Genomic DNA, 24,425 nt, shown 5'->3' on the forward strand with positions numbered 1-24,425 from the left:
TTATTATAAATACGTTACTTTTATTACATTTTTTAAATGCCAGTTAGGTTTTATTAAGTTGCAGAATTTTGTAACTCTTACATGATAAGAATGACAGATGATACCTGAATGAAATTGGCAACTGTCTTCCAGGAAGTCCTAGGATTTACAAGCTTTGAGTGCTATTAGTCACAATAAGCCTTTCTGGGTAGGGACAAGAGACTGCCATAAACCAAACAGAGAAAGCCAGAAAACCACAAGCCAGATGGCACGTTTGAGAGGAGGGCCAACTCCTAGAGCTCAGGTGGTCCTCAAGTTCCAAGGGATGAAAGACAACCCCTAACCCCCACAGTTTTAGTGCCTCAAACTTGAAGGGGAGCTGGAAGATCTAGCCTCATCTCTCTGGATTGCAGATTACTAGTAACCGTGGGCACTGCTGAGTTCTTGAAAGTTTCCAAAGTGACAGAGGCAGCAGCAGGGACAGGGTATGGTGACCCATGTCCCATGAACTATAGTGACGAAGTCACTGAGCAAGTTCTGAGACTCCTTTACATCTCCCAGGGAGTGCCAGTTTAACCTAAGACATTCTCTTCCCCTAGCCCAAAGCTCTAAATCTGTGTAACATAATCTAGAATAGGTTCTCTGGGTATTCTCACTGTTGGAAAATGTTGGGATTTGGCTGAAATGACAAGTTTTATTAATGGTGAGTAGCAATGACTTTTAGGGTTGATTACACTGCATTTGCATATTTCCTTACTATTTTTTGTAGTATACTGGTTCATTAACTATTTAGCAGAGGAATAATTCAGTAGAGGCAATTAGGAAGTTGAACAGGATCATTCTTCAGTAGTATCCAGCCTGGAGAGAGGAGAAAGGCATCCAGGTTACTCTGGTTTAAAAACCCACCCAACCAGCCCTGGAACATAAATTGAGTATCAGGACTCTAACATATATGTCCTGTTTTAAGAGACTCGAAATGTATCATATGAAAATGGCCTATGTATCCCTAAGAAATCTAAGTGAGATTTGGGCTGAGGATTAAAGATTATGCCCTTCCTCAAAAACAACAGTAACAAGACAGGTGGTGATGCAGGCGGTATTCTGTCCAGTACCAATGGGACAATATTAAAGACAGGAGTTTTTAATCCATACCTACTGAAGCTGAGGAAGTACTGCTGTAACCTCAGAGTTCAAAATGTCATATTTAATTTTCAAAGGCCTAATGACATCAATTTTAACCTTTTTATTTCTCAACCTTTTAAAATCTATACACTCTACAATGCTTTCTGTACCCTATATTAAGTTTTACTAAAACTTTACTTTGTATACCTATATATGTTCAAATGTATATAGAAAACTGCCCCCCACTGCGATTCTGACATGTTCCCTATAGACTGATAATCAATGCTTTCGTTTTCTCATTTTAAAATGTTCTAAATCCATTCTAATTCAAGCAAAGTGAATTAATAAAATCACATCCACACGTAAATAAAATAACTAGTGCAGAAAAGCAATTTCAGAAAAATGTTTGCAATTACAAAAGATTCCTCAAAAATATCCAATATTGGCTCAGTCATTTTTTTAAAATAAAAGGTGATATGATTTTTTTTAAAAAAAGGAAAAAAGCTCAGAGAGAAGAGCAGAGAAGCAGCAAAGAGAAAAAGAAAACCAAATCTTTTCCTCATTCATCTCACAATGAACCCAAAACAATCTGAACAACACATTAACTCACAGTAATAAGAAATGCAGGTGAAAGTGGCCTGGGAAATCACTGATGCCTACCCCCTCATTCTATAGATGAGCAAGCCGAGGCCTAAAGATAGGCTCAGAAAAGGCCTTGCTCAAAGTCATAATTAAGTCGATCTCAGAGCCAGGAATTAAAGCCACATTATTTTGTCCCCAGCTAAATGTTTTTATACATTGCTGCTTCTCTAGACCCTAACAGAGAAAGACTTCTCTGCCGAACCCTTTGTTGAACATTGGGCAGGGGCTACCTGGCCTGTTCCACCCTGTCTAGTATGGTGCATTGCACCTATGGCAAGCCTAGAGAGCACAGTCAGCCCGGACCTCCAAATTCCAACCAAGAAGATGCATATCAGGCTGAGGACTGATGTCCTGAGGAAAGAGCAGACAGGCAGACAATGACCAGAGACTCAAGTATGATTGGACCTCGGGAAGATGCGCAAGTAATAATAATAGAAAGCCCCTAAATTGCAAACTGTGTTTTCATTCACTAAGTTTACTACCATGAATTCTAATGTCACATTTTTTAAAAACCAAAACAACTTAAAATAAAAAGTGACTTAGAGATTTTTAGAAGATTATTCTCAAATTAAGAAACAAAGAGGTCAGTCAGTGTCTAAATGGTGACTACAGGTCTGAGTTGGTCAGCTCATACTTTCTCCAGCTGAGTAGATGGAAAAGGAAGGAGGTCCTTTTTGTAGGAATGATGAATGCTTCATCTAGACCCAGCTAAGCCATTACCTGTACACATTTTAAGATAGCAGCAACCCACCCTCACCCTTTCAAAATTGAGGATCAGGTTAAGTTTTAACATTCTCATACTCTGGGGTAAGGTCCAAAATGTCTGGAGACAAATACATTAAACCTTTTTCAATAATCCCTAAGTCTCCAGCAGTAGAAAAACAAACTAAAAGAAAACATACCCCAATGTGGCCCACCTTACAAAAAGAAAGATAACGAGGAGTTCCTACCTCACTCTTAACAGACAGAGCTGGGTTCTGAAATGTGCTGTTCATCACTGCTTACTGGATAACATAGTCTGTGAACCGCCAGAAAAATCAACAGGGCCTTTCTCCTCAGCACAGCTTGGTATTTCTGAGAAAATCCAAATGATTTCAAATGCAACTGGTGTCTCTAATTCCACCAAAGCTGTGGATACTATAAAATGAGCCAAGCTTCTTTCAAATTTTAAACAAAATACAGATATAAACACAGCTACTTCCATTACATGCATGAATCTTGCCTCTTTTCCAAGTCTGTTCTTCATGGATGTTGTCAATAATTTCAACGTATCTGCTCAGTTGGCTGAATGAGAGCTCCAAGAACACAACTGCCTTCCCCCATTCCATCTTGACTCTCCTTATCTTGGATATCCTCTTTTGCCTCAAGGATACACAAACTGCCTTGTGAAGCCCGCTGTCACAAGGGCCTTTTAGCAAGCCCATATCCATAATAACTAATCATCAAAGTTAAACTTTATACGTAGTCAACTTTGGAGAAAAAGCATTCAAATTTCCCTCACTAAAGTTGCTTCACGACCACTATCATCCACTACTATTGTCCACCACAGAATTCTCTCCTCCATCTCCATGGCAAGCTGCTTTAGTGCACATTCAGGAACAAAACTGAAACCGAGACACCAAAAGTAAAAGGATCAGGTGAGATAGCTCAGAATTTTACAAGGCAGTTATATAGTGTTTTAAAGTCTTAAATCAGAGGTTGGCAAACTTTTCCTGTAATAATTTAGGCTCTGCAGCCATAAGGTCTTTGTTGCAACTACTCAGTTCTGCTGCTGTAGCATGAAAGCAGCAGAGATGCTAAGTTAAGAAAGGGGCGTGTGCCTTCCCCAACAAGACCGTTTTACAAAAATACGTAGCTCGCTGACCCTGTCTTAGACTCTGAAAATTAATGTAAGTGAGAGATTTTATTAAAAAATTAGAGAAGCTCCCAAGACAAAAGAAATGCAGCCGGCAGCCATTCAGGTAGCATCAGAAAGATTGGCACCTCATGAGTTATAGGGACTTACCTTGACAAGTACAGCGGCCACAATGCCCAGGAAAGCAAGGAATAGGAGACTGAGTGTTCTTTTGCTGATCCGTTTCAAGAGGAAAAATTTTGCCCAGTCCACCTTTGACTGGCTATTGGGAGGATATCTGAGTTTGTTAACACCTTCCATCTTTAAACTTTTTAATAAACAGGAACGTTGATGAGAAAAAGTATCAAAACTATATTTTCCATGATAAGTTCCCATCCCACTGGAACCTGAAATAAAGGAAAGAGACAAAACAGCTCCACTATAGGTGACATCAGATACTTCTCCGTCTAAACACTGCTGCAGGAAACCCACAGTATGCCCTGCTGTCTGGGACACCCCCTATTTAACTTTTCAGCCAGCACTAGTGGCTCTTTTCAGAAAATTCTTCCCAGTGTTTCACAGCAAGGTGAATCTCCCTGTCAAACAGGATACTTTCCAAGAGTAGAGCAAGGATTTGCCACTTTCTGGGATAGTGCTTCTCACTGATGCCAGGGACCATGCTACGTGTTCTCTAATTTCACTCACACCACAACCCCAATGTATAAAGTATCATCACCCCCAATTCGAGAGGGAAAGAGAGCTTAGTAGGATCAGGTAACCTGCTCAAGGTGAAAAATGCGAAGTCAGAATGTGAACCCAGATTAGCCTAACTTTAAGTGCTGTGTGTGCGTTTCTACCCCGCCATTCCATGTGGCTCTATTTATCCACAGCCCTACAAACCCACTTGCTTCCTCCTAAGCTCCTAGAAAGTAACAAAGATGACAGAGTTACGCAGTTGGGTGATAATAAGCAAGTGTAAATCTCTGCCCTCTTAAAAATCCATGCTCTGTGCCAGTTTTCATTTCTCTATTTATGTATGCTGAGCAGATACATGTGTATGGCACTGTGGCACATAGCATGGGTGACTGGAGGCCAGGAAGCAGTTTATTTGGTTTATTAGGCTGCTAGTGCATCATTTAGATGACAGTAGAAACTGTAAGAAAATTTGGCAGTATATGTCAAAAGGTATGCATTTTTTCCCCCAGCTTTATGGAAATATAATAGACAATTAATTGCTGTATTTACATTGTACAATTCAATGACTTTTTAAAATTATAGTTGGCATATATTAGTTTCAATTGTACAGCATAATTAGAGCTCGTGATCACTCCACTAAATCTAGTACCCCTCTCTTCCCTTACATGTTTATTACATTGTTGACTATATTCCTTATGCTACTTTATATCTCCATGTCTATTTTGTAACTATCCATTTGTACTTCTTAATTCCTTTGCCTTTTTTCACCATCGCCCCAACCCCCCTCCCATCTAGTAGCCCTCAAATTATTTTCTGTATCTATGAGTTTACTTCCATTTTTGTTATTTTGTTCTTTAGATTCCATATGTACATGAAATCATGATATTTATCATTCCCTATCAGACTTATTTCATTCAGCGCAATACCCTCTATGTCTATCAAGGCAATATCTTTTTCCATCCCCTTCCTTTTAGTCTGTGTGTGTCTTTTAATCCGAAGTGAGTCTCTTGCGGGCAGCATAAGTAGGGGGCTTGTTTTCTTATCCATTCAGCCACTCTATCCTTTGGTTGGAGAATTTAATTATTTTCCATTTGAAGTACTTGTTGATAGGAATGCAGTTATCACCATTCTTTATTCATGTTTTTGATACATGTTTTTTCTTCTTAAAGAAGTCCCTCCAACATTTCCTGTAATAGTTGCTTGGTGTTGATGAATTCCTTTAGCTTATTTTTGTCTGGGAAGCTCTGTATCTGTCCTTTGACTCTAAATGATAGGTTTGCTGGGTAAAGTATTCTTGGTTGCAGATCCTGGGTTATCACATTGAATATTTTGTGCTAAGCCCTTCTGACTTGCAAAGTTTCTTTTGAGAAATCGGCTGCCAGTCTTATAGGTGTTCCCTTGTAGCTTTTCTCTCACTGCTTTTAAGATTCTGTCTTTAACCTTTGGCATTTTAATTATGATGTGTCTTGGTGTGGGCCCCTGTAGGTTCTTCTTTCTTGGGACTCTCTGAGATTCCTGGGGTTCTATGTCTATTTCCCTCACCAGTTGACGGAAGTTTTCCATCATTATTTCTTCAAATAGCTTTTCCACCTATTGTTCTTCCTCTCCTGCTTCAGGTACCTCTATTACACGGATGCTTTCACATTTAATTTTGTCCCAAAGACTCCTTAAATCATTATTATATTTTTGGCTTTTTTTCTTGCTGTTCTGATTGGGTGACCTTGGCTTTCCCATCCTCTATACTGGTGGTTCAATATCCTCTTCTTTATCTACTCTGTTAATTCCCTCTAATACACTCTTCATCTCAGATAAGTATTCTTCATTTCTGACTGGTTCCCTTTTATAATTTCCATTTTTATGTTTTTTATCTTTGTTGAAGTTCTCACTGAATTCATCTACTCTTCCTCTAAGTTCATCGAGCATCTTTATAACCAGTGTTTTGAACTCTGCATCTGTTAGATTGCTTGACTCCATTATTCCTGGATCTCTGTTTTTTTTTCTCATATGGTTTCTGCTTCTTTGTTTTCCCATTTTGGCTGCCTTTCTGGGTCTGTTTCTATGTACTAAGCAAAGCTCCTAAATCTTCCAGTCTTATTAGCGTGGCTTTGCATAGTAGGTGTCCAGTGGCACAGTCCTGAGAGGAGTTCAGCTGCAGGCCAAGTTTAGCCCCAGCCTGTGTCCCTCTGGGGCCACCAGTTAAGATTCAGTAAGCAACACAGATGCTGTGCTCATAGTTGTATCAACAGGCCACACCAGAAACTGAGGTCAGCTGCCACCAGTGAGTCTTGAGTTGGCTCAGCAATGAGCAACAGACTCAAAGAGGTCACAATTGGATGTGGCTTGGGTGGGGTCACAAGTTAGGGAAGGCAGAGTTTCAGGGAATCCTCTGGGTAGAGTGACCTCTGTTACCCAGTTTGATGACTTCTTAGCTGAGGTGGTGCTGCATCAGCACACTGGGAGGGGAGAGGACTCAACAGAGAAACAATGGATACCTCAGGTACTTCTGCACAGAAGAAAGCCTCACCTCCAGCCTCATTCCAACAACTCAGCATCCTCCTGTAAGTCCCTGGTGCTCACCATGCATCCTACCTTGTGCTTGGTGCTCAGAGCGAGCAGGTCCGACACCACAAAGGTCTCATCGGAGACTGGGCCACTTTAAGAGGCATCTGCAGTTGCCGGCTGCTGTGCCGCTGCCTCAGCCCCTGTCACACTTAGCCACTCCGGGACTGGGCAGCCTCGTGTCTTTGCCCCATCCTACCTCCTCCCATTGCAGGGTGATTTCTTATTTTCTCCTTAGTTGTAGGGCTTGTTCATCTAGAACCTAGGTGACTCTGCTTGCTGTTTGCTCTGTGTTTCTGTCACAAGTTTGATTTGGTCTCAAGGGGGATGAACAAAGCCTTTATCATCTTTGCCATTTTTTTGTTCCGATCCAAAAGGTATGCATTTTTAAAGAAAAAGTAAGCGATGAGCCAAAACATTAAGTATTTATGCCTGGGATGTTATTATATTTTTCCTTATAACTTTCTGTAGTGTTCTGTTTTTGCCCTTTCCCCCCCAAAAGCCTTTATTACTTTCAGAATTAGAAAAAGCATTTGTTTTGAAAAATATATATAAGCACTTTTAACACAGCAATTATTCTTCTAGACCTTTTTTCTAAGGACATAATCAGATATAGCACAAAAAAATATTAGAATCAATGTCAAAAAATTTGAAATCACAAAAACCTAATACCAGGAATTAAACAAGTATGATGCACTTATATGATGAAAGAATATGCAGTTCCTAAAATCATGACACGCAAGCATACTGATGTGGGAAAATGTCACATTATTAATGTCACATTATTAATGTCACATATAGGACCAAAAGCAATATTAAATAGGATACCACTTTTGAATAAAACATTCATGCATTTATGTATGTGTATGTGCATATATAGGCAAGGAAAAAAATTTTTAAGAACCTACACCAGAGGTTATCTTTAAATAGTGGAGGTATGAATAATCTAATTTTTTTTTCTTTAGGCTCTTCTATCTTTTCCAAGTTTTTTTAAAAAGCTTGTATTCTCTCTGCATGCAGGAGGAAAAAAGGTTTGTTTTGTTATAAAGAAGAGGGTATAGTCAATGATGCCAAGTGGTACTAGTCAAGGAAGATAGGGACTGAGCTCAAGCCACTAGATTTGCTCTTAGCAGGTACCTGTGACCTGTGGAGTAACAAGATGCTGCTGTGGGTGGGAGCCTAGATCCTGTGGGCATGGAGGAACTAAAAGACAACACAGTCTAATCTAATCCTTTAAGAAGGTGGGCAGTGAAGCTATAGGAATTCCAGCCCAAATCCTACAAATCATCCTTTCTTTCATTCGCCACCTCTCACCACACACAGACACATTCAATCCATTAGTAAATCATGTCACTTGACTCCCCAAAATATTCCCCCTCTTTCCACTAGCTCCGTTGCCACCATCCTAGTCCAAGCTACTGCCAGCTCCAGTCTGGAACCTGCGATTTCCTGACCTGGCTTCTCCCCATGGGACAAGCTTATCTTAAGCAGGAGAAGGTGGCTGACAGGCGAAACTGGGTCATTTCATTCCTATGGAGTAGTTTACTTATGCTATCACAGAGAGAGAGACTAAAGCAGGAGCTTTTAAGACAGTGGCTTATTGTTTGCTTTTTGCTATGAGAATTTTTTACACATTTGTTATTTTGTAATACCTCTGATAGATAATAGAGAAGCCTACCACCTAGGTCCTAATGGAAAAAAATTAAAAGCTGAGTCAATCAACTCAGGTATAAAAGAGGCAGGCAGGTAGGACATAGCCCAAAGGGAGCAGCAAGGACCAGGTTGTGTCCACAGAGCTTCACCAATAATGAATTTCTTTCTGCCCATCCTCACTAGAACACAGGGAGTCCCTTAATCTTCTCAAATCATGAAACAATCCAAGGAGAGGCTGATCCCTGGACAGAGTGCTGGCAGCAGTGCAGCGAGTACCACTTAATGGCACCTTGAGTAGACAGCACAGGGATTTTGGAAACCCTCAAACTGCTCTCTGCTCCTGGCATTCTGAACTTGTCATTCACTAGCTCCCTTAAAACAAAGACAGAGGGACCTTATTAACTGAGACCTGACTACTGGCCCCCCCAAAAAATCCCATAAATTTGAGGGGACAATAAACAAGTAAGCCAATGAAAGGAATAAAATAATTACAGACTGTGGTTAAATGCTACTAAGAATAAGAGGTGGGTGAAAGGATAGAGATTAACCTCTCAGCAGAAGGTCTGGTGGAGTAGTGGAAAGAGGACTTTCAACTGGGTGTGGTCAGGGAAGGTATCTCTCAGGAGAGGACAATCAAACAGAGAACTGCAGAAACAGCAGCAATTTGTAAAATATTTGAAATATTTGCTATGAACAGGAGAGAGGAATACTCACCCACTCCTCCGAAGGGTAAAGAACTGAGCGTGAAGTGCATGATAACGTCGTTGACTGTGACAGCACCGCTGGATGTTCCATCAATCATCTGTTTGACAAGCTGAGGAACAGAACAAAGGCTCTCAGGTCTGTAGTGCCTGCAGTAAGCTGTGTGCTGTAACACTTTGAGTGCTGGCACTACTACTTGCGTTTGGGGACACCATGCCAAACACAAACAATTGAAAGTGTCCAAAGACTTTCACTGAGAATAAATTTCTTTCTGCCCATCCTCTCTAGAACAGGGAATCTCTTGCTCTCCTCAAATTGTAAGGCAATTCAAGGAGAGGCTGATCCCTGGACAGTGACAGATAACAAATGTGATCACTATCTAACTTTTGAGAGGCACATCTAGTACTTCAAGGGAGTTAACCCCGAATCAGTCATGTTCACTCAGTCACCATCTAGAGCTGGACTATCCAAAACGGCATCAAAAAGGGACAGTTCAGACTATATTCTGGTTTTTAAAAATTGTTAATATTTATCTTTGCTGTGAATTATAGCACATAAAATAGATGTTGTTTAGTTTTTACGAAATCAACAAATATTTAGATTTAGCATCCACTGTTTGAAAAAATAGATGGTTGGCCTAAGATCCAATTAGGCACAACTTGACTGGTAAATGTAATTTCACCTGGGTGCCAACAAGCCCTTGAGAATTCTTCATAAGGAATGTTGTAGCAGATTGTGGTTACCACAGGCAAACCAACTGCGGGTTAGCACTCCATCGACATGCACCGTGGCCAGTAGATTTTGGACTTCAGGGTCCCATCCACCACATTATTTATGGTCATTTAAAATGTCAGTCCACTGCTTGTTCATAACCCATTTGTCACTGAGCCCCACACATGTGGTCTCATTTAACATATCTGTAGAAATCTGTATCTCAATAGCATCACAAGCTTTTGAAGTTCTGTTATCAGAGGCTCTCCAGAACACATGTGATTGGTGAACTCCTCAATCTTTCCCTTTTCTTCAGAGAGCTCTTGAACCTACTAGCCCACTTTGAGGCCTTTGTCCGTTAGCAGCAGCCAGTCACCTCGTGATGCAAGTGAATGAGCCATACAGAAAGTAGCCGAGCTGCTCACGCTGGTATCATACGGTGCAAAATGCTCACATGTGGTATAGCACTACCACTCTAACAACAAAGTAACATAACTGAAGTCCAAGATATCACAGCCATTTCTGTGACAGTGCCAGAGATTTCGGTCCCACACAGCACCCCCGGAGTGGATGTGAATGCCATCGGGGTAAAGGCTCTTACACAGGAATGCCCTCTGGAGTAATATCAGAAAAGCTTCTAATGCTGGTATGTGAGTCTTCCAATTATATAGGTGTTTGTGAGTTAAAAAACTTGTGACATTCACCCCTGGAGACTCAGATCTAACCCTAAGGAGTATGGGAAAGGTTATAGTGATAACCCCAAGGCCTCATTACCTGACAGCAATCTATAATATACCCTCATTTGGTGGACTCTGGCATTACGCAAAATAAACCATCATATGCTTTAGTGCAAAGAGGAAACGTGATTTCTGATAGTGGTTTATAATAGTGTGATGCTCGCTGTAAAGTTTACCTTCTTGTTATGAGAAAATACATAGAAAGTCAAGGCCTTTTCGCGTTCATTTATGAATTTTATGGCTTCATCTGCATTCTTTACAGGCACTATTGGAAGAATTGGTCCAAAAATTTCTTCTTGCATCACCTTGGTTTCAGGATTAACGTCAGTAAGTATTGTTGGGGCTGAAAACGAAAAAAGCAAAATGAAAATGCTATAGAAAACAGAAATGCAAAACTCTCATCTTACATTTGTTTCCTCAGGTCACCTATCCATCCCTTCCCTATTCTCACCCAAATATGTGAATGAATTGTACAAATTAACTATCTCCAAGCACGTGCATCAGGGGATCCTCATGCAAACCAAGGAAAAGATATATACCTAGACATAGCCTATTCATATTTAACCCTATTCGTAGCCATATTCATATTAGGAGGTTATGTTTACATCTTTCTGGGAACATAGCCTCTCTGTGGATCAAAATCAAATCAACACCGCTTTTTAATTCAAGTACTTTCTTGCATATTATCTCATTGACCTTTATTTCTACTCCATTAGACAGATTAAGAAAACATTTAAATGGTCAAGATTCCCTAACCTTTAGTTCAGTGTTCTGTTTACTACTGGGAAGGGGCACAAGAAAGAAGGGCAACACAGACACTGAAAAAAGCTTTGCAGAGTGTCACAGCGTCCATGCTAAGTCACCAGGTAGCAATACTCAAAAAGACCCTGTAAACAAGCTGGATCATCAACTAAAAGGGAAGACACCTGACAATACCAAGTTTGTTCTTTTCCTTTACCCCTAGTTTCCTTCCAGGTTCTCCTGACAACATGGTGGACAGCTCTGGCCAGCACATTCCAGAGGTAAATAAGCTGCTACCTAAATCTGCTGCCTGCTTCTTCCCTGGGTCAGAGAATCGATTTGGTTTAGGTGTCCACTGTCCTCTGCATTGCCATGTGCTCAGGTAAGGTGACCCAGACTCTAGGTCAGGGGAAAGTTCCTAAATAGTCCGAGCTAATCCAACTGAACTTTACTCTCCATGCTGATTAGCCTAGAAGTGGGCAAGTCAACATGCTGAGGATGGGAGAACAGAAAGATTAAAGAATTGGTTTTGGGAGGGTATTACTGAGCCACTGAATTAACAAGTTGGAAGCACCCTGGGGCTGCTCATTATGAGAGAATACACTTTTCCTTATTGTGTAAGTCCTCTTAAGTTTTTTTTTAAGTTGAGTGTTTTGGTAATGTGCAGCATTCCTATCTGATAAAAGGGCAGCTTTTTTTGCCAACTAAATGTGTAATTCTTCTGTAATTTTATATGTTACATTAGAAAAATGTGTTTAAAATTCAAAAGGAATGCATATTCATGGCAAAGAAAAAAACAGAAAAAGAAAGTAAACAAATAATAAGATCAAGCACAATAGATCAAAACATTATTTCTGCAATAATACTGCTAGTTGTGAAATTATAGTTAAGCTATTTCCTTCTTTGTGCTGTTTTTCCAGCCATTAACTGGAAATAATTACAAAGAGTTCTCTTCTGCTTCTCAGGGTAGCTGGAAGAAAAAAATTAGATAAAATATGTGTAAATACAAAAACCTAGTGTAACACAGGTGGTATTATTAAATGTGTCTATATATGATCATCTTTTAACAGTTTATAATGAAAACAGTATAACAGAAAGCAGTATTTAATAGTTTTTTAAACACTATATATCTGTGTATTTAGTGTCTGTAAAGAATATCAATGAAAACTGTCAAATTTCATCTCCCCATAAGAAAAGAGGAATTTACATTACCTATGTAACGGGTGGCTTCATCAGTTTCCCCACCAAAAGCTATCTTTTGTCCTTCAAGCAAACTTATTATCCTCTTAAAATGACGAAGATTGATGATCCTTTCATAATCAGGAGATTCTTTTACATTTTCTCCATAAAATTCCTATTTAAAACAACAGCATTTAATTGTCACAAAAGACCCATATTTCAATTTCTTATATAAGCACAAAATCCACTCATGCTCTCAAATAGATCTGGTTTTACATCATCACATGCCACCCCACCAAGTACTTTAACAGTACAGACTGTTTCTGACTTACCAGGGTTCAACTTATGATTTTTCAACTTTACAAAGGTGTGAAAGCAATACACATTCAGTAGAAACCGTACTTCGAATTTTGATCTTTTTCTGGGCTAGCGATATGTGGCACGATATTCTCTTGTGATGCTGGGCAGTGGCAGCAAGATAATTTTACCTAACTGTTGGCTAATGTAAGTGTTCTGAGCATGTGTAAGGTAAGGTAAGCTAAGCTATGATGTTTCATAGACTAGCTGTATTAAATAAATTTTGACTTATGATATATTCAACTTATAATGAGTTTTTCAGGATATAACCTCATAAGTTGAGGAGAATTTGCAGTATAAGTGAGTTTAAGCCTTTTGACAGGTCAAGGACATGTATTAAAGCACACACACAGATCTATCACTTTCTATAGTTTCAGGGGTTCATATTGATCTCTTGCAGTCTACCTGTGGGCCCTCCCAGGGGTGAATGCAGGAGCATATGTAGAGGGAGGTCTTGCTCTAATTGAGAGCTACATTTGTTTACCTCTCAGCTGTGGCTGCTCTCCTTCTGCAATGAGTTGTGTAGTTGCAGCAGAGACCGTATGGCCTACAAAGCCTAAACTATTTACTATCTAGCCCTTTACAGAAACTGTTTGTGGAGCTTTGTGCTGTTTCATTGTTTCAGATTTTCTCTGGACTGGTACTTCCACCAGTCATAGATGACAAGGAAAACCATTCAGAAGATCAAAATACAGTTTTGGTAAATTAAACAAAGAACCTCAAACACCATATAATCAGTTTTTACTATGTAAAACAAACACAAAATTACTGCATTGCTGCATCACTTCAAAACCTTGTGAAAACTCTCAACTTACTCTCAAATCAAAATCAACATTGTTCATGCCCACTCCATGGATAGCCTCAAGTATGGATGACAAGAATCATGCAGGCAGCTTGCTGAAATGCATGTTCCTAGGCCCCAATTCTGGAGCCACCAACTGTGGTTTTCAATGCTGGCTGCACCTTAGAATCACAATCACAGACCAACTGAATCATAGTCTGGAGGGTAAGGACTGGGAACTTTTCTTAAATGGCTCCCTAGTGAACCTTGGTTGAGAATCACTTTGTTCAGCGTATAAACATCTTAAAGGAAGGCAGTAGGGTTCTCACTCCTTTGAAACCGAGTTTACCGCCATACTCAATTAAGCACATCTTCTCCAATTCCCAAGTATTTTCAGTCTCACAGGGATCTTTAACCCCTCTCTCTGCCATTCCACATTCCCTGAGTCTGGCCAATTTTCCTTTCACATTCTCCTCATCTCAATCTTCAGTTCCATCACTTATGTCCAAGACCTCTGGTCCCTAAGGCCCAGAGTTACCTTGCCTAGAGCACTGTACTTCCCTAAAATTCCTGGTATACAGTTTCTATTCTCTGATCATAAACATTACTCTTTGGTGTTCTTGATTCTTTCTTTCAATGCTCAGTAAGCACCTGTCAAGTGAACAATGATTGTTCCAATAATTTCTTCCACCCAGGGGGCTTAATGAACCCCGCTCCCAACTGGTGAACTCACTCAAACTGGTTCATTCCATTAATTTCTTCCAATCCCAATCATATACTTCTTCAAAGCTTAGCTCAGGACACTACCATACAGCCTTCCTTGATTCTCTCACTAGAGATCTTTAAGCATCCTGGAAGACTGAAAACCATGTCAAGAGCATAGTATAAATAGGTCTTTAATCAACTCACTCCTCCAAACACTGGCTTTCCTAAACTCTCTACATATGCAAGAACTGATAACCTTAATTAGCAATGGCCAACATGCCAAAGGGCTTCTGATTATACTTCAAAGGATTGGCAGCTTTCTCTCAAAACCATAAAACAGCTATTTTAAAACGTGTGTCACAACTAACCAGTTCTTTCATCGACAAATCAACTAGAGAGTTTAAGTGGGTTTAATATCAACCTAAGCTTGATCCCAACAGCTACTCTATGAAAAGTGCACAGAGCATTTTTAATTAGCCAATAAGTTACAGTCACATAAACTACTGGAGTTTTCCTGGGAAAAGGAAGGAATAAAGATGCTACCCACAAACAGTTAATTTGACTCCTTATCTTAATGAAACCAATGAAATCAGATGTGTTAAGCACAAACCTTCACATTTTCCTTAATCTTCTGCACGATTTGATTCTGTAGAGATGGTTCACAGAGAATGTAGTCAGGAGCAATGCAGATTTGACCGCAATTCATGTACTTCCCCCAGGCTATGCGTCTGAGGGGGGAAAAACACAGAACAGCCACAGAATTCAGTCTACTATTTATTACATACTTTCGTGTTGTCTGAATGTTTTGCAACTAGTATGCATTAATTGGTATAATCTTTATTTAAAAAAATGTTTTAAAAACTCTTCTCTAAATCAGTTGGTTGGAACTCAGCATTTCCAACTGATGTAGAATACTCTAAGGAGCAGGGAAATTCTCACGCCAGCTCATGGGAAATAGTTCTTTATAAGCAATGAAGCCATTGCCTGCTATAGGAACAGAGAGAAACAGTCTCCCAACACCCTCTTCCTCCTTCCACTCCAGCTACGACTTCAGGGGTAACAGAAGTTCCATACAGACTCCACCTCTCCTGGTTGTGGCTTTAGGTCTTGTTGGCAAGAGGTACATGCAGGAGGACACAGCTCCTCCCCATTTTGGAAAGCGGTGCCCATGTACGGATCATGGTCCATGACTTGAACATTCACTTACTGAGGTCCTATATTCTGGCAAGCAGACTTCTACTTATGAAGCCAACCTGGACCCCAGCCTAACTCCCTATATACCACCTCCTTGTTCCCCATCTCTGAAGGGGAGAGAAAGCCACACCACTCTAGGCACAGTCAGTTCTGGGTTTTGGCACTTTCTGGTAGCTAAACCTGATTAAGCAGAGAGAACCTGAAACCTTTGTTTTCTAGTTCCCAGGTGCAAGATGCTGTTCTAAATTAAAAGAGAAGTAAAACTGGTTTTGTCAACAAAGGAACTCAGTTAAAAGAGCAACATAATACCTTTTCTGTTAGGAATTTAAAAATTTTATTAGGCACGCATAATACTTTCAATTATCTACGTCCTGGATCATCTACCAGAAGAATAGTAAAATTTCCTGCCATATCTATAATCTTAAGAACAGAAAGAACCTTTTCCATAACTCCTAAGGACAACCACATGATGTCAAGACCTGCTGCTCATCTCTTCTGACAGTGGCACCAAGAGATAGTTTGTAAAAGAGTTCTGTTACCCTTGAGAACATCAACCACTAAAACTTAATGATGTCTCTTGCAGCCAGGAGACACAGGGTTCCAGTGCAAAGAGGATACATCAGCCTGTTAGGAAACATCTCCACTGTGCTGGGAAAACTCCAGAGTCTCACCTGCAGGCAACATCCAAGTCACAATCTTTGTCAATATAACACGGATTCTTCCCTCCCAGTTCAAGAGTCACAGGGGTCAGATGCTTGGCAGCAGCTTCCATGACAATTTTTCCAACTGAAGTGCTTCCCGTAAAGAGAATGTGGTCAAATCTCTGCTTCAGAAGCTCCGTGGTTTCCTCAACACCACCATTAATAACAATGTACAGATCCTTAAAGAAAGAAAAACATAAGCACCTCATTACCAAATTAATCCAATTAATTTGTTTCTTTCACATAAACATATAACATTCAGTAAAACCGTGAAAAAATGGAGACTGGCCTCTGTGAGGATAGAAGAGGGAGCTGATGGAGGACAAGGGAAGAACAGAGTCTGACGGCATCTGAGAACCATCAACCTACAGCAAAACTGACCAGAAAGTCCAGTGTTTTCTACAGCTCAGCAATGAAGACACGAAAGAGAAAAAGAGCAAATCAGATTTAACGAGAGAAATGAATGAGGTAGGGGCTGTGTAAGTTGAGGATTTGGGTGAGTAAGAGGATGACTACAGAACAGGCTCCAACTTAATATCTTAACCTGAATGTTCTCTCTCTACACAACACAGCACAGGGCTTAGCCCATGGTAGGAACCAAATGTCTGCTGAGTGAATGGTATGCAAAGCACAGAAGACAAGAACACTCGCTTTTGAAGTTAGATCTGTACTGAATCTGTGCTTTGTCACATACTAGCTTATGTGACCTTTGGCAAGCTACTAAACATCTCTGAGCCTATTTCCTCACCTGTTACTGGGGAGAAGTCACATACCTTTGCACTGAACCCTTATATGCGCTATACTATTGTTAGCAGCTATTATTAAAGAGAGACCATCCTGAAAAACAATATGAAAAGCAATGACAAAACAGATGACAAGGAAGGAAGACAGAGGGAGATATGTTCAAAACATTCTGGGATGGGGCATGAGTAAAAGTTGGCTTGTGATCTCATGTTTTCACTTGGTCTCCTGCTACTTAGGAGGGCTAATCAGTCTTCCATGCACTTCATAGTTCGACTGCCCAATAAATGTTTCAAGTTTTAACTTGCATATAGCTTAACTCACACAGCATATATGATTGATCTCTCAACAAGCTAAGTGAGGAAGGGCAGGCATTATTTCCATCTAGACAGAGTCCAATAGTGAAGAATTTACCCCTGGTGAGGGTAAAATAGGACCTTCAAGCTCTACCTTCTGGTTCCAAATCCTACTCAATCCATGACATCTCACTGTCTTCATCATCCTTCTGAGCTGCATAACCACAGCTATCAGATCGAAATTGTTTTGTGGGCTGCCATTGCAGTGATTAAGACAACAAAGAACAATATTATTCTAAGGGCCGGAGTTGGCCCCTAGATTATTATAAATTATTATAAATTAATGTATACAACTACATGTATGATATTTTGAAGCTGCTTTTCAATGAAAGAGAAATGAGGACTCCTTCCTGCAGCAATACCATGTAGAATTAAGCAGTCCCAATTCTGTGGTGGCATCATAAATTTCCTCCCTAGGAGGGCACAGAACCTCTGATTCGGAGAGAGAGATGAATCACCCTGTGGTTGAGGAGATCATTTTCTTTATTCAGCTTTGATACTGTTAAATGCCAGCACTTTAACTCGAATTGACAGTCCACACTCTGATTTAGAAGGCCATTTTCTTACTGTAGTTTCCATGCCACAAACATGCTAGTTTTAAAAGCAGAAGTGTTCTATAGAGTCATACCATTAAGACAAAGAGATTATCAGAACCCAGTTACAGTACCAGTTCCTCATTAAATAATTCACTAAATGAATACACCTAAAATCATGTTAGATCAAAGGTTAATCCAAAATTCCAAATGGCAGAAGAGGGTCTATAAGTATCAAGGGTGCCTATGAAGCCATGAGCCCAAATGCATTACAGGACCACAATAACTGAGCTATTCCACAGTTGATTTTGGAACTTAACTTTTTAAGCCAACTGTTATACGCTTACTACAAACAGAACCCCAGCCATGGATAACATGCACTAGTAGGAAGATCGAATGTTTGTTCTCCATAATAAACAGATATTTTAAAGATAGAAGAGACATTCTTACCTGATCTAAATACTGGGGGAGGAGCTTAGACAAGATCTTGGCTGTATTTTCACATAGTTCAGAAGGCTTGATAATCACCGCATTTCCTAAAGAAAGCAAAAAGCAGGACAGTATTATCTAATACTTACATAAACCTTAATGGCTATCAAAATGGTGTTCATGTGAGGAATACAGGCTAAATACTCCAATTATTTCTGCTGCTCTTAATTCTGCTCTTTCTCACAATGAGCAAAATGGCTTGTCTCACTTTCTCTTTCTCAATGCTAACTCCTTAGTTCTCATTATTTTCAGGTAACTGACAATAGACTCCATCAGCCTCCCCGTTCCTCCATCATTCTAACACTTTTCTCCCACTCCTGCCCCTGAATTTTCCTCTCTGCCCTGGAATTACTGGACAAACAGGCCATGTCAATATAAAACTGTTGATCTGGATCCTGCAAAAGTGAGACATTAATTCTTGGCATTTGCTACATACTCAAGCTAGCATTACTTCCATAGCCCTTATCTGAATGAAGAAACTGGTTAGATAGAATCAAATGGTTCACGCAGGCCAGAGCTGGCAACTAAAAACCACACTAGAATACTGACACCTGACTCCTAACTCCCGAGCCTGTTGACTCATGCTTTTACCTCTTTACAGGTTCATTTCATTGGTATAAAAAATAGTCACCTATACAAATCTTCTCTAGAGCCCATTTAAATATATATATATGTATATATATTTATGAATTCTCAATACACTGTTGATGTAAACCAAGGCAAACCATCACAGCAAATGTACTTAATTAGCTACCACCCTTAATTTACAACCAGTATGAGAGAATGAGACCTTCTAAAAGGGTATAAAGATATAATCTGACATCAGACCTGCAGCAATGGCTCCTATCAGTGGATGAATGGTGAGAACAAAGGGGTAGTTCCAAGCTCCTATAATCAGTACAACTCCCAGGGGCTCTGGTTGAACATAGGCCTCATCCATCATGGTGAACAGGTTCTTCTTGGCTGGTTTAGCAGTAACCCATTCAGGAAGATTCTCCAGCACCAGGTCAATTTCCCCAAGAACGGTAATGACTTCCTGACTGTACACATTAAATTCACTCTGTTATAAAAGAATCACAGTTAACCTTGCATGAGTTTGACACACTCAGCCCTGAATGTCGAAAACTTTGGGCAAGGTACACCTGTAGTGACAACTGGCATTATCAGATTACCTAGTTTGCCATTTAGATTCCTTCCTCTAAGTCCCCAATAAAGACTTGCTTACTCCCTAATATTCAATCTCGCTAAATCTTTACCGAATAAAGCCTTTTCAAAGGCTTAAACATTACCTCTTTCATGACTTCCCTGATTAATAATGGCCTGCTTTGATCACACTTTATAAACCATAGCAATTATGTTTTTGACCTGTATCTTAATATTTTGGCCTTAATACAATGGTTTATAACTATACTCACATTTGATCTACGTGTTTGTTTGTTTTTTTTCCCAACCAAATTTAAAACTCTCAGGGCAAGGAATTTATCGTATTTCTTTAGTAATCCTATATATTCACATACATATTCGCACAAACATTTGATGCTTGTAGAATCAATGATTCAGGCTTTTTGAAATCTTAATTATCCCATCTTGTTTATTTGATATCACAGCCCCTCTCCACCTAAAGTACTGTAAAGGAAATTTTATAGTTACTGTTGTTACTATTACTACTACTGATGTTACTACCCTTCAAAATAACCTTTGATTGGGGTGGGGGGGCCGGGGGCGTGCAGTGAGGAAAGGAGACTCACAAAGCCAGAGCAAGGTCTTGTTAACCCTGGAATAAAGATAAAGGGTAAAAACAAGATTATTAGAAAATATAGGGGAATATATTTATACCCTAAACACTACCCGAAACCTTGCTGCTCAAAGCTTGGTTCCAAAACAGGCGGCATAGAATCATCTGGGAGTTCATTACACACTTAGAATCTCAGACCCCCTCCCAGACCGACTGAACCATAATTTACATTTTAACAAGATCCCCAGGTGATTCGCCAGTGCACAGGAGTTTGAGGAACACTGACCTAAAATGAAGTTGTGGAGGAAATTTTAAGTGCAACGACAACCAAAAAATCCTCTGTCGACAAAAGAAACCACAAACAAAGTTCAAAGACAAGAAAAAGACTCAGAGAAAACTACCTGCAATATCTTACGCTGAAAAAATTTATCGAAATCCAGAATATACAAAAAATTCCTACGGGAAAAGGGCCATAAATGCAACAGAAAAACAGGCAAAAATATAAAGAAAAACATTCACAAAAGAGTAATGACAAAGACCAGAAAACACATAAAGCGTTGGGTTTAAGCAAGGTAGGAAGATCGGAAAAGTCAGGGGAAATTTTTGCTTTATTTGTACTGGTGGAGGTAAAAGAACTGCAGTGCTTGCGTAATCAAAAATAAAGAAAGAAATGCAAAAGCTCAGGCAGAATGCGCTCCCCAAGTGGGGCGGCAAGAGACAGCGGTCTCGGTTCCTCCCGCCTCGCTAATACCTTGCACAAGTCGGAGGCGATGGCCGCCAAGATGTCCTTCTCGCGCTCCTGCACCATCCTGCGCAGGGCCTCGAGCTGCTGTAGCCGGAACCTCAAGGGTCGCGACCTGCCGGACCCGAAAGCGATGCGAGCCCGCTGGACCTCGCGCTCCATGGCCTTGCCTTAAGGAGAAAAAGGAAGTCGGGGGCGGGGGATGCGACGCAGTAGCTGTAGCGTGAAGACCCCAGTGCGGGCGAGCGCCACCTCCCGTTCCTCCTCTCCCTTCCCGTCTGTGGGCCCCCACGGCGGACCCAAAGCCACACCTTGCTCTCCCGATGACCCGACGAAGTCCTCTGTTCCGGCGGCGTCCAACTTCCCGAGATCCACCCAGCCCGCGGGGCTGCGCTCGCCCCTGGGAGGCGCGCCTATTGGTCGGAGTGGGACACGTGACCTCGACAGCCGGACGCCGGCCCCGCCCACTCCCTGGAACCTTGGGTGGGATGTAAGGAATGCTGCCGGCGGATGAGTGGCTCCTGGACCGGGAACGAAGAGTCCCGGAGAAGTGAGCTGAGGCGCGGAGATCGAGTGGCCGAAGCGCTGAAGAGAAGCGGGTGCAAGGCAGTAAGTGCCCCGCCACCGGGACAGAACGCGGCCCACGCACACAGAAGCTCTCGAGAGGGGTTCTTCATCTCTCCTCCATTTCGTGGCTATCATGTGACTGAATGGACAGCGGCCGGAGGCCTGGCATGTCCAAATGCCATGGGCGTCATTGGCCCGGCCTCTGCGTCTGTGGAGAGTGGTTGCTGTCACCCAGTGCTGCCTCAGCGTCTCCGGCCCCTGCGGCCCTAGCTCCTTCTGTTAGCTGCCTTGACTTTATACAGCCTGGACGGATTTCCAGAATCCCCTCTAAGGTTAGTCCCCTGAGAGCAGGAAGTCAGGACTTCATCTCCTACTATGCTAGCATGGCGATCATTTCCCACAGTGTGCGAATGATATCATTGCCCAGCCTTTAAAAACGTTCTTCCTGGGCTGCATGTCACCCGCTAGCTACCTTCCTATTTTCTGCTTCCCTTTATAGTAGAACTCCTCCAAAGAGGAAACCCACTCCGCTCCAATTTTCCTACTTCCTAGTTGCCAAATCCACTGAGGTAGTTCTCAGTTTTCATTTTACTCTACTCAGCACAACAGATCATTGCCATCTTCGGGAGATACTGCCTTTGCTTCTTTTTTCATCACCCTACACTCTTCTGGTTTTCTTTTTACCTCCCTGACTGAGAGTTCTCTGGGTTTTCCTCTGCTGGACTTTTCTTCCCTTTCAGACCTCTAAGTATTCAGGTGCCTAGGGCTCTTTTCTTTTCAGTCACTCATTTAATCCCATGGGCAGTGGTCAGAGAATGCTTTAAATTCTACCTTTGGTCCTACCCTTTCCTCTGAACTCCAAGGGGTATGTCCAATTACATCTTATTTATCTATATTTGAAGATATAATAAGCATCTTAAAGTTAACTTTAGATAGAACTTTTGATGTATCCTCCCTCATCCACTGAACAAATACAAAGTACACCTCCAACAGTGTTCCCAGCCTCAATAAATGGTACCATCCTTTATCCCATTTACTCAGATCGAAGTCCTTGAAATCATCCTTAATTCTTCTCTTTGGCCCTATCTTCAAAAAAAAAAACAAAAAACAAAAAACAAAAAACGATTGAATCCAACCTCTTCTACCCTGGTCCAAGCCATAATCATTTTCTCCTGCACTATATATAGCACTAGCATCCTACTGGTTTCCATGCTTCTACTCTCGACCCTATGCAGGTTATTTATCTGTATCTTCTTAGTTTTACACTTGCCATCTTATACTCTGTACTACAGAGACCCAGAATGTATAAACTACTTGTCCCAGGTTCTCATGTCACCTGGCTTCCAATGAAGCTCTACCAGTAGGAGGCATGAGCAGGAAATTAGAAGGCAGGAGGGGGAAAGTAACTTTTGCTTCTGGATTCAATAGGGCAGCAGTTACCAGCCATTTCTCTATTGGAAGTGGAAGCAGGATGATTCCTGACTCTAGCAGTTCCTTCTGTGGTCAAGGTGGCACCTCTAGTAAATAGTGGATGACGGTGACAGTGGCATAGGAGCAGGGGTATTTTTAGTAGCTTCTAATCTTCTATATCACCCTATTCTTCCTTTTGACATTTATTACTCTTAAAATTCCCTCTACCTGAAATAACTAGAGTGTTTTCTCTTTCCATGCTGGATCCTGACTAGAACAATTTGCTGTACAGCCTTTTCTGCACCTCGCTGTTAGTTATCCTTTCAGAAGTTACCTTGAACATGTTACTTCCCTGCTCAAAATGCCTTACCATGACATTTAGAATAAAATCCAAAACCCACACCATATTCTACAAGCCCTGTATATCCTGGCCTCCATCTTCCTCTCCATCCTCATTTTGTATTATTCTCTCACTTAGTTGAAGTGGTTTCCTTGCACTAACACTAACTATATTCCCACTTCAGGGCTTTTGCACTCTGCTATTTTCTATGCCCAAAGTGCTCAGCTAACGTTCTCACATAATTCAATCTCTGCTGAAATGTTACCTCCTTCACTGACCACCATGTCTAAACTAGCATGTTCTGCTATTCTGTCCCTTACCCTGTTTTAGTTTATTTATGTCTGTCTTCCCCACTGGCATGTCTTAAAAGTCAGGGACTTGTCTATGGCCTTGCCACCCTGAAAGTGCCTGATCTCATCTGATCTCGGAAGCTAAGCAGAGTCGGGCCTGGTTAGTACTTGGATGGGAGACCACCTAGGAATACCAGGTGCTGTAGGTGTTTTTTTGTTTTTGTTTTTTTTAAGTCAGGGACTTTTTCATGTCCCCTGTAAAGTCAGTGCTTATTATCGAACCTGGCAGGTACTCAATATTTATTGAAATAATGAATGGTAACCTCTCAAATACTCTAGTCTCAGTGTCTTGGCATTGCCCACTTTTGTGGCTTTCTCAATAGTGTATAAAAGTTGAGGCTATTCTCAGATATTCTTGGTAAAGGAAAGAAGTTGGTATCATAAAACTCTTCCTCACCTCTTCTTCGCTCTTGCATTCTCTTGGGGAAAAAAAGTCCACATGGAGATGCCATGGTTAAAGGGGAGATTGCAGGTGAGCAGTCTTCTTACATGACAGGGAAAAGCTGTAGCCTTTAACACATACCAAGTCTTTAAACCAACTCCATAACTAACTGAGGGTTGCCCATGCATAGCAGGTCTAATGTCAATATCTAGAACTGTATAATGTTTAATTTAGCTCAAAGTTCAACAAAGAGTATATGCAGTAGTCTTTTTGATCTGATCTTTGTCACTGTTTTTAACCTTGAGCTAATAAACATCATGTGAGAGACTAGGTAAATTGAGGTATGGATCATGCTGCAATTTTTAAAAATATAAATTATGAACAGAATTCCAATGTGAAAATAGAACAGAAATCAGTATTATCTAAGGCAAGTTAATCTTTCGGTAGCAAAGAGGTACTTTTCCTGCTGAGGATAAGATGCAAGGAT

At 40.8% G+C, this 24,425-nt stretch overlaps 1 protein-coding gene and 1 non-coding gene across 4 annotated transcripts; one reads left to right on the forward strand and one right to left on the reverse strand.

The window, feature by feature from the left end:
- Positions 1–21,337, reverse strand: ALDH3A2 (aldehyde dehydrogenase 3 family member A2). 3 transcript variants are annotated; one of them, XM_039847483.1, is made up of 12 exons: positions 21,201–21,337; positions 20,899–21,059; positions 19,241–19,472; positions 18,374–18,459; positions 16,264–16,472; positions 15,009–15,126; positions 12,589–12,730; positions 10,812–10,978; positions 9,200–9,299; positions 3,749–3,984; positions 2,694–2,817; positions 1–837 (listed from the first exon to the last, which is right to left on the reverse strand). In XM_039847483.1, exons 2-11 carry the CDS (start codon positions 21,049–21,051, stop codon positions 2,701–2,703), a joined length of 1,560 nt encoding a protein of 519 aa, XP_039703417.1. In that variant the 5' UTR covers positions 21,052–21,059; positions 21,201–21,337; the 3' UTR covers positions 1–837; positions 2,694–2,700. The 3 variants fall into 3 exon arrangements, with proteins under 3 accessions (XP_039703417.1, XP_039703418.1, XP_039703419.1); XM_039847484.1 differs by lacking the exon at positions 2,694–2,817; XM_039847485.1 differs by having other exon boundaries at positions 20,899–21,205.
- A 2,249-nt stretch (positions 21,338–23,586) lies between these two features.
- LOC120589990 (5S ribosomal RNA) lies at positions 23,587–23,705 on the forward strand. Its single transcript, XR_005649616.1, has one exon. It is a non-coding gene; the product is annotated as a 5S ribosomal RNA (ribosomal RNA).
- Positions 23,706–24,425: the final 720 nt, after the last annotated feature.

The sequence above is a fragment of the Pteropus medius genome, unplaced genomic scaffold (genome assembly GCF_902729225.1).
Source record: "Pteropus medius unplaced genomic scaffold, Ma_sr-lr_union100, whole genome shotgun sequence".
NCBI lineage: Eukaryota > Metazoa > Chordata > Mammalia > Chiroptera > Pteropodidae > Pteropus > Pteropus medius.

Bases quoted from the DNA above. Each gene is read 5' to 3' on its own strand.
- ALDH3A2 (XM_039847483.1), bottom strand. From the start codon at position 21,051: ATGGAGCGCGAGGTCCAGCGGGCTCGCATCGCTTTCGGGTCCGGCAGG. The intron at 15,127-16,263 runs GTGAGACTCTGG...TTCCCCCCTCAG, and splicing joins GACTTGGATGTTGCCTGCAG to ACGCATAGCCTGGGGGAAGT. The intron at 10,979-12,588 runs GTAATGTAAATT...TTTCGTTTTCAG, and splicing joins TGAAGCCACCCGTTACATAG to CCCCAACAATACTTACTGAC.